This window comes from Telmatherina bonti (assembly GCF_933228915.1).
Source record: "Telmatherina bonti genome assembly, chromosome: 13".
In the NCBI taxonomy this organism is placed as follows: Eukaryota; Metazoa; Chordata; class Actinopteri; order Atheriniformes; family Telmatherinidae; genus Telmatherina; species Telmatherina bonti.
In genome coordinates this window covers 28,187,378-28,203,167 of record NC_136611.1, presented here as the reverse complement: position 1 = coordinate 28,203,167, position 15,790 = coordinate 28,187,378, and the positions used below count along the sequence as shown (strand labels likewise).

The following is a 15,790-nucleotide window of genomic DNA, read 5'->3' as shown; positions in this document are numbered from 1 at the left end:
AGTCACAATGGAGCATTAATACAGCATCATCTCACCATCTGCCTGTTTGAATGATGATATGTCTGTCCAAACTGTTGACATTTTATTAAGAGACTGTAAATGTCATAAAACCACCATGTGACATCTGTGCAAAGTTAGAGACAAAATTATAAAGCATAACATACAAGTTTTCAAGGCTTGGTTCAAATATGATCCTTAATAATATTTTAATTAAATTATTAGTGTAATTAAAGTATTTGTGTTGCAGAAATGAAAGCAATTCTGGACCATCATGATTGAATATATATATTATATATATATATATACATATATATATATATATATATAGCTTTTTCCTAAATTTTGCTTTACTTTTTATGTTAGGTGGTCACTTTTGTTATATTTGTATACTTCCTCCAATCTATTTTTTTAAACTTACTAATCTTTATGTTACTATTTTTTCCAGTCAATATTATACACATTAACATTCTCACCTATTAGGGAATTTTGTTGGGTTTCACTTGCTACCTACAGTTTCTAAAATAACTGTGTGTAATCTCAGCAGACATATTAAGCATTTGGTGCAGAATTCATCAGTGACAGATTTACATTTTTCAAGTTCATGTACCAGTTTTGAGTCTCTCTTCCTTGCAGATCAGGAACCTGAATACCATGTTCTCCCGCTTGAAGCGCATGGTACCACTAATGCAGCCGGACAGAAAGCCCAGTAAAGTGGACACGCTTAAAGCAGCAACAGAATACATTCGACTCCTCCTCGCTGTTTTGCGGGATACTGACAATGTGAGTGATCTATTTCTTCTGCTGCATCAAAGGTTGAAACTGTTGTTATTATTGATTATTGCTTTTTCTCTCTGATTTTCTAGAATCCTGGTGGTGGGACTGATTTCCTAAAGAATGCAATCACTTATGGACAGACGGAGGGTTTGGGAAGTGACCTGTGGAGGATGGATGATGTGAGTGTGTATTCTGATCTGCAGTGTGGAAAGGGGCTAACAGTTAGAACTAAACTGTTTTTTGTTCTGGTAAATGAACTGTTCCACATTCAAGCTGCGATGTAAAGCATTATTGAAGTGGGGGGACAAAATATGTCTCATTGGACTTCAACATAGATGCCCTCTGGCAAAATACCCCCTCCTCTACTAGAGGATTTTAAATGATTTAAAAACTTGATGTTCTGGTTTTGTAAATCTTTAAATTATTTTAAATAGTTATTGAAGGTTCTTTTTCTTCTCCATGATGTGGGGAAAGAAATTCTAGGATTTTTACTTATAAAAAACAAATACCAGTATAAGTGCTTGAAGATATTAAGCGGTAAAACAGCTGAAAACTACTTTATGAGAAAGGTACTTCAGCTTGGAGTATGGCTTATGGTAGTTGCTCCACCATCAGTTTGGACCAAGTACAAACAAGAATTCAAGTATACCAAGAAAGCCAAAACATGAGACTTAAAGCACTAACCCTTCAAACTCCAAAATGCACAATAAAGTTAGCAGGGTGGGGGTTTAAAAAGCCAAACATGACAACATTTAATCTTTGAATGGAGGAAAGGAAGGTTGCAGCGGAAAATTAAAGAAATTTAGAGATAATTCTAGAAAAAAGAAACAAGCAAGGCCGGCTCTAAGAATGCATACATGAGAGGGCAGGAAGAAATGTGAACGGGACATGAACCTCATGCTTTAGCTCTTTTTGTTGTTTATTAATGTTTTCTTAATAGGAGTATTAGTAATTTTCAATTCAACTTTATTCATATAGCGTCAAATCACGGCAATGCCATCTCAAGACGCTTTAGAGATAGAGAGGAAAACATAATGAAAGCCAATTCCTAACAGCCTATATAAGGAAACCAACAGATTGAGTTGAGTCCAACTCAATCTCCCATCCTGACCAAGCACACTGGCAACAGTGGGAAGGAAAAAACTCCCTTTTAACAGGAAGGAAACCTCCGGCAGAACCCGGCTCAAGGACAGGCAGCTATCTGCCTCTGCTGTGTGGGGGGAAGAGGACAGAAAGACAACAGGAACTACTACTCCCGGCCAGGGAGACCTGCTGAGACAGGAGACATACATGTTAATGATGCAACACTGTTATGGGGGGGATAAAAGAGAGAGATAAAGAGAAAGAAGCTCAGTGTATCAGGAAATGTCCCTCAGCAGTCTAAACCTATAGCAGCATAACTAAGGGATGCTAACCATCCCTAGCTATAGGACTTATCAAAAAGATAAGTCTTTAGCCTAGTCTTAAAGGTGGGGAGGGTGTCTGCTTCCCTAACACTAACTGGGAGCTTATTCCATAAGAGAGGGGCCTGATAACCAAAGGCTCTGCCTCCTGCTCGGCTCTTTGAGACTCTAGGAACCACAAGTAAGCCTGCAGTCTGCGAACGAAGTACTCTGCTTGGTATATAAGGAACTATGAGGTCTTTGATATATAGTGGTGCCTGGCTGTGTAGAGCTTTATATGTAAGAAGGATTTTAAATTCTATTCTAGATTCAACAGGCAGCCAATGAAGAGAGGCTAAAACTGGAGAAATATGATCTCTCATGCTGGTTCTGGTCAGGACTCTGGCTGCAAAATTCTGGATCAGCTGAAGGCTTTTCAGGGCATATTTAGGACAGCCCAGTAATAGAGAGTTACAGTAATCTAGTCTCGAAGTAACAAAAGCATGAACCAGTTTTTCTGCATCACTCTGAGACAGAATGCCCCTTATTTTGGCTATATTACGTAAATGAAAGAAGGCTGTTTTAGTAACCTGCTTAATATGTGGGCCAAAGGACAGGTCAGAGTCAAATATAACTCAAAGGTTTCCCACTGTAGCACTGGAAGCTAAAGTAATGCCTTCCAGGTTCATTACAGAAATGGAAATTTTAGCTCTTAATTTTTCAGATCCAACAAGAATTACCTCAGTCTTATCTGAGTTTAAGAGGAGAAAACTTCTAGACATCCAAGTCTTTGTCTGAGACAATTTTGTAGCCTATTGGGCTGATTTGTTTAATCTTGTTTAAAAGATAAGTATATTTGAGTATCATCTGCATAACAATGAAAGTTTATTCCATGCTGTCTTATAATTTTGCCTAAAGGGAGCATATATAGCGTGAAGAGTATTGGTCCAAGTACAGAACCTTGAGGAACTCCATGACTTACTGTAGTTTGTGAGGAGGACTTGTCATTTACATGAACAAACTGAAGTCTATCAGATAAATATGATTTAAACCAGCTTAACGCTGTACCTGTAATTCCAATCACCTGTTCTAGTCTTTGTAACAGAATGTTATGATCAACTGTATCAAATGCAGCACTAAGATCAAGTAAGATAAGTACGGACAGAAATCCTTTGTCTGAGGCCATAAGAAGGTCATTAGTAACTTTCACCAATGCCGTCTCAGTGCTATGATGAGCTCTAAATCCTGACTGAAACTCTCCGAAAAAATTATTTCTGCTTAGGTGGGCATGTAGCTGAGCTGAAACTATTTTCTCCAGAATTTTGGACATAAACGGGAGATTAGATATAGGTCTATAATTTGCTATCACCTCTGGATCCAGAGATTGCTTTTTAAGTAAAGGCTTGATTACAGCAGTTTTAAATGATTGTGGTACATATCCTGTCACTAAAAACATATTGATGAGGTTTAGTAGTGAGGTATTAATTAAAGGGAAAATGTCCTTTAAAGAGGCTCGTTGGGAGAGGGTCTAAGATACAGGTGGATGGTTTAGATGTGGCTATTATTTTAGTTAATTCAGAGGGTTGGACAGGACAGAAACTATTTAGACACAAGTCGGATCCTGGTTGTAATGCTTCGGAGACCACAACAGGCTCAACATTATAGGTAGAAGGAAGAATATTGTGGATTTGATCTCTAATAGTATGAATTTTATTCCTGAAAAAATACATGAAATCATCACGGCTCAACAGCGCACTGGCTCCTAGTAAGCCTGGCTACAGCGCTGAAAAGAAACCAAGGGTTGTTTTTGTTTTCCTCTAGATTCCAACACTGAAGAAATGGATTGCACTCTGTCAAATCAAATCAAATCAAACTTTATTTGTATAGCACTTTTTGTGCTTAAAAACAATACAAAGTGCTTTACATTATAAAACAATTTACATCAAAATAGATAAAAATAGATAAAACACTAACACACATACACATCCCCTTTCACCCACCCACAACCACCCTCACCCATGCCCTATTTGCCCTGTAACAGTTAAAAGAAGTTGAACGGCCAGGTGCATTTGCACCAGATGTGCACCAGATAAGGAAACTATATTCTCAGGGAGCCTCTACACAAAGGGCTACCCCCAACCAAGACCACCCAGGCCATCACCATGGGGGCCACCCGGGTCCGGGCAGACAGGACCCATGCCACAACCGTAAGGCTGCAGCGCTGGATCCCAACCCACCAGACAGGGACAGCCCCCACTGCAACACCCATGCAGTCAGAGCAGGGGCAGCCCTTGGTGAAGAGGACCCCAATGAGGAGAGAGCTGGAGTGAAAACAAAAATAAAATCCATTTAAAAATAAATAAATAAATAAAAAATCTATACTATGAAAATAAATATATAAATAAATCAAATTAACTAAAAAGATGTAAATCAATACATAAAATATATAAATAAAATTAACTAAAAAGAAGAATAAATATTGGTTAATATAAGAATGTTAAAACTTAGTTATAAGCTAAACTAAAAAGGTAGGTCTTGAGCGTTTTTTTTTTTAAAAACATCAACAGTCTCTGCAGCCCTGAGGCCCTCAGGCAGGCTGTTCCATAGGCGAGGCCCGTAATACTGAAATGTGGCCTCGCCATATGTTTTGGTACGAACTTTAGGAAGAACTAAAAGGCCGGTACCTGAGGACCTCAGGGTCCGCGAGGGTTCATACCTTAAAAACAGATCAGATAAATAAGAAGGCCCAAGACCATTAAGACATTTATAAACCACTAAAAGAACCTTAAAATCAATCCTGAAATGCACGGGGAGCCAATGCAGCGACTTTAAAACTGGTGTAATGTGTTCCCGCCCCCTGGTCCTTGTCAGAACTCGTGCCGCCGAGTTCTGCAGTAGTTGTAAACTAGAAATACTCTTTTTGGGAAGACCAGAGAGCAGAGCATTACAGTAGTCTACTAGAAATAAAAGCATGCATTAGTAGCTCCGTGCTGGCAAGAGAGAGAAATGGGCGGACTCGGGCAATGTTTTTAAGATGATAAAGTCCTGTCTTTGTAACATTTCTGATATGTGGAATAAAATTCAGCTCAGTCAAAAATAACACCCAGATTTCGTACACACTGGGAGGATTTAAAACTCTGCAGTTTGCATGAAATGATCTCTCTCTCGTCTTCAGGACCGATTATTAAAACTTCAGTCTTGTCCTGGTTGAGCTGTAAGAAGTTCTCTGCCATCCATGACTTTATATCTAAAATACAGTTTAAAAGGGTGTTAACTGGCTCCAGGTCATCAGGAGACACGGCGATGTAAAGCTGTGTATCATCAGCGTAGCTGTGAAAATCAATGCCGTGTCTCCTGATGACATCCCCAAGTGGCAACATATACAGGTTAAAAAGTAATGGGCCTAAAATTGATCCTTGGGGAACCCCACATTTTATTTTATGGGTCTTTGAGGAGCATGTATCCATACTTATAAAAAACTGTCGATCTGTGAGATAGGAGTAAAACCATTTTAAAACAGTACCTGAGAGGCCCACCAGACATCTGAGTCTGTTTAATAAAATCTGGTGGTCTACTGTATCGAAAGCGGCACTGAGATCCAGCAGCACCAGGACAGAAAGTTTTTGTGCATCCAGATTGCCTCTTAGATCATTCACAATCTTTAAAATCGCCGTCTCAGTACTGTGGTTTGTCCTAAAACCAGACTGACATTTTTCTAAGATATTATTCCTGTTTAAAAACTCATTTAGCTGAATAAAACAACTTTTTCTATCATTTTACTAAGAAACAGCAAGTTGGATACAGGTCTGTAGTTATCAAGAATGTTGGGATCCAGATTACTCTTCTTCAGAAGGGGCTTCACCACTGCTGTTTTAAAGGCGGTGGGGAAGACACCCGTCTGAAGAGAGTAATTTATTATAAGTAAAAACTCAGACTCAAAGAAGCCATAAAATTTCTTGAACAGTGATGTGGGAATAGGGTCTAAAAGGCAGGTTGTTGGGTTCAGCTGGGAGAAAACTCGACCAAGCATCTTTGTATCAACCAGGACAAAACTCTCCAGCTTCTCCTCGGGTAAAAACAATGCTTCAGATCTGTTAAAATCAACACTGCATTTAGATAAAAGACCGGATCTGATAGCATTGATCTTACTTCTGAAGTGGTCTGCAACGTCCTCACATGCTGTTTGTGATGGTTGCATGGAGGACTTATTAAAACCAGTGTTTATTAAAATATCAATGGTTTTAAAAAGGAACTTTGGATTACTTTTGTTGACAGTTATGAGTTTTGAGAAGTGATCAGTTCTTGCCTGTTTTATTGTGTTATTATAGATTCTTAGGCGATCACGCAGGATTTCATAGTGCACTACAAGTTTAGTTTTTCTCCATCGTCTTTCTGCTCTCCTGCAGTTTTGTTTCAGCTTTTTTATTTTTTCAGTTCTCCACGGTGGCTTCAGTTTGGTTTTAACGGTTTTTAATACAAGTGGAGCTGCTGTATCAATTGCTGATTTTAATCTATTATTAAACTGATCAACAACTGAATTGCAGGAAGCAGGTAAGATCTCAGAAGGTGTTTGGTATAAAATTTCAATAAAATTCTCAGCCACTTCATAAGTAATACATAGTTTCCTAACGGTTCTAACTGGGGCCCCCTGCTGGTTAAAACTGGTGACGTTAAAAAACACACAGTAGTGGTCTGATATGGCTAAATCCACGATAGAGGACACACTAACTGACAAGCCATAACTAATAATTAAATCTAATGTATGTCCTCGGTTGTGAGTCGGCTGTTCAGTATGTTGTGTAAAGTTAAAACAATGGACTTAAAAACCCTTTTGTCATTGAATCAGAGGGATTGTCCATGTGTATGTTAAAATCACCAGATATGATAAGATTGTGGGCGGCATGTATTGCTGATAAAAGTTTGGAAAATTCACTGATAAAAGCAGCATCATGTTTGGGTGGTCTGTAAACAGTGATGCAGGGGATTGGGGGACTGTTAAAAACAAAAGCATGATGCTCAAAGGTGGTGTACTGATCTAAAAGTATTTGTCTATTATTTAGGAGACTATTTGTTATTGATGCAGTACCACCACCTTTCTTGTTACTTCTAAAGGAGAATAAAAAATTAAAATTTGGTGGTGAGGCCTCAGTGAGAATAACTGGTGCATCTGTACCCAGCCATGTTTCAGTTAAAAAATAAGCAATCAACCTTATTATCTAAAATCAGGTCATTGATAATAAAAGACTTGTTAAAAAGGGAACGTACATTTAAAAGTGCCATGTTTACAGTGACAGGTGACTTATGGACTGTAGGATTGAATTGTTGATGCTTTGGAGGAGTTCTGAGATTATTGAGGTTAGCAGAGGAACTATGATGGAATCTGGTTTTATATCTTTGAGTAATGATTACAGGGATTGGATGATTAAGAATAGGAACAGAAGATCCAAGTCCAGTATTATATGTGCCAGAGGTGGAACTAAAAACATAGGAACAGGGACCTGGGGGACATCAATTAGTGGGGGACGGGTTAGTTGGTGCAGGTGTGGGAAGATGAGTGGAACGTGCATGCTGTAATCCATAGGCCAGGTTGGCGGACAAAACGCGGGTGCCAGCTCGGTTCAGGTGGAGGCCATCTGCACCAAAAAGATGTTGCCTTTCCCAAAAAACGTCGAAGTTGTCTATAAAGTTGACGTTGTGGGCGCTGCAGGCAGAGGAGAGCCAGGTGTTCAGGCTGAGCAACCTGCTGAAGCGGCCCACTCCTCTGCCGCAGGTGGGGGTGGTGCCGGAGATGAAAACGTTCCGCTGGAGGGATGGCAGTTTATTAAAAAGCTCCATGAAATCACGCTTTAAAAGCTCAGATTGCTGCCTGGAGGTGTCGTTGGTGCCCACGTGGATGATGACACGTTTAACCTGAGGGTTGGAATCCAGCACGTCTGGGAGTTTCTCCGCCACGTCTGACACGGTGGCGCCGGGAAACACCAGGGTGAGAGCTCCCCTCAGACGGACGTTCCGGATGATGGAGTCTCCGATGACGAGCGTGGTGGCTTGTTGTCGGATGGTTGTCGCTGCAGGTTCAGTCCCCCCGTCCTCCCCGTCACGTTCACCTGGCTCTCCTCTGCCTGCAGCGCCCACAACGTCAACTTTATGGACAACTTCGACGTTTTTTGGGAAAGGCAACATCTTTTTGGTGCAGATGGCCTCCACCTGAACCGAGCTGTCAGACCTCTAACCAAAGACCTGTCCAGCTTGGGTGTCCCACCAGAAACTAAAGCTCCAGCTGCGATAGTGTTTAGGGTCACTGAGGCGCGCAAACCCCCTGACCACAATAACGTGGTAATCCTACAGAGGGGGGGACAAGATATAAAACTTATAGCTACATTAAAATAAGAAAAAAATAACCTATCGATAATCAAAACCAACAATATAAATGTCTCATTAGACAGCCAAATAACAAACTAAAATATAAGCTGAAATAGTTGGGTGTATCACAAACAACAAAAACAGGGCAGAACATCAACTTCCACAACACAATAAGGTGGCAGTCCCTCAAACAATAACCTCAAATTGATATAAAAAATTTAAGAACAAACAATAAATATTCTTAATTTTTAATTTTTTTTTAAGGAACTCATTCTCTACTCCACAATAAGAGTATTTTCTGTTCGTCCTGTAGAATATGTATTTTAATTTATATATTTATATAAATTAAAATACATGATCAACTCATACTTTTCTGCCCAAAAACTCTCACTATTCACTGGGAGGAGAAGGAGGGGGTCATGCAATGGAATACTGTGTACAACCGGCATGCAGCTCGGTGCAGAGGGGAGAGAAAGTTTAGGTAGTTATGCATTTTTGGCAGATTTCATTTGAGGGAGCAAAGTGTTTGTCTTAGGGGGCGTTGCCCCTGCCTTAAGCCACCTCGGAAACAAGGTCAATGGCAAGGTTACTCCCTGCTAAGCTGATCTGCCAACTTCTATATGACCATTTGAAGCAGATATTTCGCTCATTAGTGATGATCAAAAATTCCAGTGTCAGAAAAGTCAGGAGTGCAGTCTTTCTCTGTTCATTTTTACAGCAGAAGTTTAAATGGAAAAGTAAAATAGTTTTTTCCCCCCCTCTAAGTGTGTGATAATAGACTTTTTTCTCTGAAGATGTATATAAAAAATATACTGTTAATTCCAGCACTATTATAGTCCTGCTGAAAACTAAAGGATTTGAATAAATTGTCTTCATTTCCTGTAGAGACCTGAAAAAAGGCTGTGAGCCAGCAGTTGTGTAACTTTATGGACAATGCATCTTTAAGTTCCACCCTCTATTTTTTTTCTGCAAACTCCCATGTTAGTGAGCTTAGATGTGAGAAGTGTAATAAAAATACTCGGAGGCAGGAACAATTGCTGCAAACATCTAGAGCAGGGCCACAATCCTGCCAGTTTTCCCAGTCTATCCCTACTCTAACACACTTGACTTAAGCAGCCATTCTGCAGAACTTCATTGGCTTATGGAGCCGTTTAATGTGAGCCAGGTGTGTTAGAACAGGGTGCATTGAAAACCTGCAGAACATTGACCCTCGAGCAGTGACTTTAGACACTCCTGATCTTGAGAAGCGATGAAGCTTACACATGCAAATCACTGTTGCTTGTTTCTGAGCAGTTCTAGGACCAACATGATTGCTACGTTTACATTGGAGTTTTAATTCCTGTTGAATTCTGAATAAAAGCTAATCCCGCTTTAAACCAATGACCATGTAAACCCTTAATTCCTAATGCAAACTTCTATTCAGAATTAAACTTAATTCCGATGTAAGTGGCTGGTTTATTTGCTTTTAATTCCGATCTATTTTAATTCCTCTGTCATGTAAACCTTAATTTCGCTCCAAGTTAATGCCGGTCGTTCTGCGCATGCTCATTACCTTGTCCTGTCCCGATGACGCACGCTGTTTTGCCTCCCATGTTTGGTGGTCTATCTTTCTTCTCCTTCTCAGTTGCTGCAAAAAGTAAAGTAGTATGCTCGTATTGAGCTGGTACTTCAAATCTATAATAAAAATAGCGGCCAAACTGATACTTATTATGTAGTTTCTACAAGTTACGACTGAAAAGACGAGAAGCAGGGAGCCAACTATATTTCCGGTATACATCAGCGTGTCCACTTCACATCATCCCGTGCACCCTCTGTCCAATCAGAACCCTTCCCAACTCACTGCTCTAGAGAGGAATTAAGTGAGGATGTTTCATGTAAAGCTTCATTCGAAATTATTATTTTCATGTAAACTCGTAGAATACGTTCATTTTGAATTTAATTCTAAATTATTAATTCGTAATAAAAAAACTTCCTGTAACCGTACCCATTGTGTATCTGTGCAAACACATTCCCCACACTTGGGTTGTTACATTAATAAAGTCAAGTCTATATGTGCTGAACATGACCAGTAACCATTATCTTTGAAAAACTTTGTACCATGCTGAAAAACTCACCAAATTTTGTTCATGCGTAATTGAACAAGAGCGCCGCCTATTTTAGGTGCCCAACCACCACATGTTATAAATCTAGATATAAATATGTAAATTGAAATACATATTCTACGGGGCGAACAGAGCTCTTAGAGCGATGGCCGAAACCAAATGGAGTCAACATTTTGGTCAAAGTTGCCATTTTGGCGTTTTACTCAGCTCGCATTTGATTGAACTCATCATAGGACTATTATCCAACTGATGCCAAAGTTGGTCAGGATGCTCAGGAGGAATGTGTTGTTAAAAGCTGTTAAACTTAGCTAGTCCCAGCTTTAAGAGATCTATTTGTCAATGATTGGATTATCAGTTACCCACACACTGGCAACCGGAAATATGTTTTTTTTTTTTTTACTCGGACACAATTGCTCTGGCTTTGTAGACATCACCAGGTCCAAATTGGGTCAGACAGCAGAAAACAAGTTGGTGAAGACATCCGGAGAAAAACGTGGTTCTACACTGCAGGGCGTGACCGTGCCGCCATGGCGAACTTCAATAAGACACAGTGACATCATAAATAACTATACAATTGATCTGGGGCCTCATTTACGAAGCTGTCGCACACACAAAACCCGGCATACGCCAATTATAGTCAACTTTTGGGATTTATCAAAACACAACTTGGTGGTAAAATGTCCCTACCTCCAAGCCAACTCTGACCCTGGCGTACGCACAACATCTGGAGAAATGGGAAACGGCGACACCAAAGGCAGAAAATAAAATCAAAGAAATGGTGTGAAATTTGAGACATTTATTCAAAATCACATATAAACTTTCATACAGAATGTTTTACATTAACAGCATGTGCAAAAAAAGAAAAAAAAAGAAAGAAAATGCATCTTTTATATTGTTACACCACGTAAAATGTCAACCAGTAAAATCGGTTTTGAAACGAAGCAGTTCTACATGTTATAAAAGCCATTTCACACAGTTAAGTCGTACAGAAGCTGCCATACTAATAAAGGTCTAAATGAATAATTGCATTAAAATGATGTCACCCATCATTGGCCTGATCAGGGTGTTTCCCCGACCTGCAGATGTACAAAACATGAAGTGATGGTTGGATATAAAATGCACCCAAATGTGTAAAGGTGCACAGTGGCTTTTCTGTCGCTGCAGATCAGCTTGGAGACTCTGCAGTCGAGCCCGGCACCTTCCAAAGGGAATTGACTGACAAGTCGGGGCTTCTCACTCCTTTTCCCAACCCAGAGCACAGAACTGAACTATGTTCTCCACAACCAGACACGCCGTGGTGTAGCGGCCATCGGGCAGATGAAGTGCTGGCAGAGGTGCCTCGATGCACAGGAGGAAACCCGTTGTTCAGCTGTAAAATGTGTGCAGATAGTGGAGGCGCTACATAACATGGTACTAAATGGCGTCAGCGCTTCACCTGCGTTCACCTGCACAATCATCCAATCTGAATGATGGTTTGGGCGTGACAAGACATTCCCTGTGTGCACATGTGCAAAATTTAGTGTTGATCCTGATTTATGAAGCAAACAGGCATGGGACGTGCGTGCGCTCTGCTTTGTAAATCGTGAAGTTTTTTTGTGTTGCATTTCCTGTTTTCCGTACGTACGCCACCTGTAGTCAGCGTTGCTACGCACAGTTTGATAAATGAGGCCCCAGGTCACCATAAAACCTATAGGGATTAATCAGGGCCCGGTCATGAACACATTGACATGAAAATTTCTGGCGTAGCCTTAAGCTCCAACCACTTCCATGACGAGAGTTTTTCTTTTTCCCTATTATGCGATCCATCTTCTCAGGAATCTACCTCAAACGCTTGAAACTGCTTCTCCTTCACAATCACACATTAAAATGGTGGTAAGACGCCATGAAACTGGAAGTAACTGGAACCAAGCCTTAAAATCTTTGATCTCCACCAAACTTGACATGGGTATTCAACAAAGTCATCCTAAGTATTTTATTCAATTGAGTCAAATTGGTGAGAATGCTCAGGAGGCACATATGGAAAAAAACACATATTTCTCCTCAAAGTTTGATGTCTTGCCATGAAACACAAAATTAAAATAACTTGCATTAAACAAGGTATCTGCACCAAAATTGATGTATATGATGCCAATCCTTAACCTGAACACATGTGCTTGTCAATAATTGGATCATAAATTATCCCTGGCCCCTGGAGATAGGAAGTGTCCAATTCTAAACCCACTTTTTGTTAATTGACAACAGCTCGATCTTGCCTTTTAGACCCTAAAATGATTGTTTGCAATCAATAGAATTATTAATTTAGGTGTTATGTTACTGTGACATTTTGGTTTGACAGTTCCTGGACATGGAGGAGCACATGCAGGATGGATTCACCATGCCCCTGGAACCAGCAGCTGAAGACGGCGATATGACCAGACTGGTGTTGCAACATTGTGTGATGCCGGCATACCAGTTCATCATACAAGTAGCACCTGATCAAACTTTGGTAACTCATCTTACTTAATGTTGCTTTTCTGTCTGCAACTGCCAGCTACTCTCCCACTGATGGCTTGTCAGGGAGCTTCTGTGGTGCAGCAGTAATGAAGATGAACTTTCAAGTTTTAAATCTGGTGTTCAGTATGTCAATCAATAGGGTAATATTCATCTTTACTAGTTAGGGCTCTGCAGTTTTTCCACAGGGTTTAATTAAATTCTGAATTCAATTAAATGCTGACAATGTATTTCTTCACACAGGTTTCCAGTCTGAAAGTTCATTTTCACTTAATCTATAAATTGATAGTAATGGTTTAGGGGGGGGTTTCCAGGTACTCAGACTTCCTTCCCCTGTCAAAAGACGGGCATGTTAGATTAATTGCTTACTCTAAATTCTCCCTATGACTGAATGTGGGTGGTGGTTTGTCTCTGTTGGCACTGTCATGGACTGGCAACCTGTCCAAGGTGTACCTGCCTCTTGCCTTCTAATTACTGGGACAGACTCCAGGTTTCTGGTGACCCTGAATTGGACTCAGTGGTATAGAAAATAAATGTAAAAGTTCAAATTGAACATACATAAAATTGAATGAAAATGGAATAAAAAAAATAGTGGATTCATGTTGTATATTAAAAAAAGTTCAATAATGCAAAATTTATGAATGTGTTAAAGTAATTACTACATAAATGGATTAACAGCCACAGCCACAATTAATAAAAATAATCATGTTTAACAGAAGAAACCTGGAATAAAATAAAAGTAAAATGATTATGAACACTATAAATATATGCAAATTAATTAAAATCTTTACTAAAAAAAAAAAAAAAAAAGCATTTATTCAGTTTATTGACAATAAAAAATTGTTTTGCTGTCATTAGAATAAAATAAAAATGAATTTGGGTTCAAATTCTAAGGTAAATAAGATAATTTGTTTTTGGAATTCCTTTTCAAACTCATTATCAAGGTAGCATGTAGATATCCACTGCTTTAAGATCAGAGATGTAGTTGTGTTGATATTTTGTTCAGAAATATCTAGCCAAGTTTTACAGGAATCTTTTATGTGTTGTTCAAATTATGCCAAAATGTGCAAAAAGGACATGTTTTTCTTTCTTTTTGTTTCTTTTGTTTTAACCAGGTAAGTACTGAAGTAACCTGATGTTTACACTTCATATCTATACTCACTGGCCACTTTATTTGATACAATCATTTAATTACTTTTTAACACAAATGGCTGATCATCCAGTCACTTGGCGGCAACATAAATGCATCAAGACGACTAGCTGAAGTTTAAGCTGATCATCAGAAAAAGGGAGAAAAGGGATTCCACTTTGAATGTGACATATTTGTTGGTGTGAGTAGTTCAGAAACTGTTAAACTAGTGGGATTTTTAAACACAATCATCATCTCTAGGGTTCATAGAGTGGTTTGAAAAACAGAAACTATAATAAATAAATAAATCCAGCAAGCTGTTGTCTGCAAAAGGCTTGTTGTTGTCAGAGATCAAAAGATAATTGAGAGATTGGTTGGTTGGTTGGAGATGAGAGGGAATAGTAAGTCAGCTAGCCACTGTTTGCAGAATATCATGTCTGAACACACATGTCCAGCCTTGAAGCAGATGGGCTACAGCAGCAGAGGCTGCACTAGTTTCCTGAAGTTGACTGAATTTACTGTACTCCAGTGGCCTCCACAGTCACTAGATCTCAATCCAGTAGAGCATCTATGGGATGTGGTGGATGTGCAGTAAAAAAAAAAAAAGCTGCAGGAGCTGTGATGTTACCTTTATAAATATGGACCAAAGTTTTCTGAAGAATGTTTCCTACACCTTCTTGAGTCTATGCAATGAATTATTGAGGTGGTACGTATTAGTGGTTGAGTGTATCCTTGTTAGAGGTAAAGAGATAAAAATTTGAAATACAAAAGATATGAAGAACTTTAGAGGCCGCTTGTATTTGTTTGTTCTCCAATTTGTCAACCTCAAAACATCGAATTCATCTCTTAATTATTAAGGACAAAAATGTAATAACTTAATCTACAAGAAGACTTTTCTGTGGTTTTGTAAATGTTTAACTTTTGACATCATTAGAGTAAAAATCAGTCAATGTATGCATCATTAATCAAGACCCCACTCGATACAGAATATGATAAAAGTAATATTCATTCAGCGATCTGTTGTAAATAGATGGTGCAGCTTTCCAAATAGAAGGCTTCATGTGCAAAGCTGGAAAGATGAACTCTAACAATAGGCAATCACTCATGTTTGATTTCCAAAAGTGATCTGGCAGCACTGCACTTCAATTACAACAGCAATCAGCACAAAGCTTTGATTGTCTAACATCTGAAACAATCAAAATGTCATATCCAGTGCGTCATCATCTGATTGGATAATTTGGAGTGAAGAGGTTTAGTTAAGATGTATTTTCTTCTCCCCTCTAGAGTTCATATTTGTACCATTATGTTGTTAACAGAAGTGATTTGACAGAGAATTAGAAAAAAATAAAGGTTGGGGATCAGACGATGAAATCAAACTTCCTTGGTGACTGGTCGTAAAACCATTTTCTCTTTTTCATTCTGCTCATTCAACAGATGTCTCAACCCTGCTGACTCTTTACAACATGTGATGTTGATCAGTATGGGAAACATGCAAGGTGAGAAATATTAACCATTTTTAAAAGCTGATCATCTTATTGGCAATCAGGCAAGTA

The 15,790-nt window shown here is 39.1% G+C and overlaps 1 protein-coding gene across 1 annotated transcript in view; it reads left to right on the top strand.

Moving 5' to 3' along the window:
* Positions 1–13,198, top strand: part of figla (folliculogenesis specific bHLH transcription factor) — a gene marked incomplete at both ends in the record, with an annotated part of 13,525 nt that extends 327 nt beyond the window's left edge. The window contains 4 exons of the mRNA XM_079251712.1: positions 634–780; positions 864–953; positions 12,954–13,103; positions 13,175–13,198. Coding sequence (XP_079107838.1) covers positions 634–780; positions 864–953; positions 12,954–13,103; positions 13,175–13,198 — 411 coding nt within the window. The remainder of the gene's footprint in view (positions 1–633; positions 781–863; positions 954–12,953; positions 13,104–13,174) is intronic.
* Between the last annotated feature and the right edge of the window lie 2,592 nt (positions 13,199–15,790).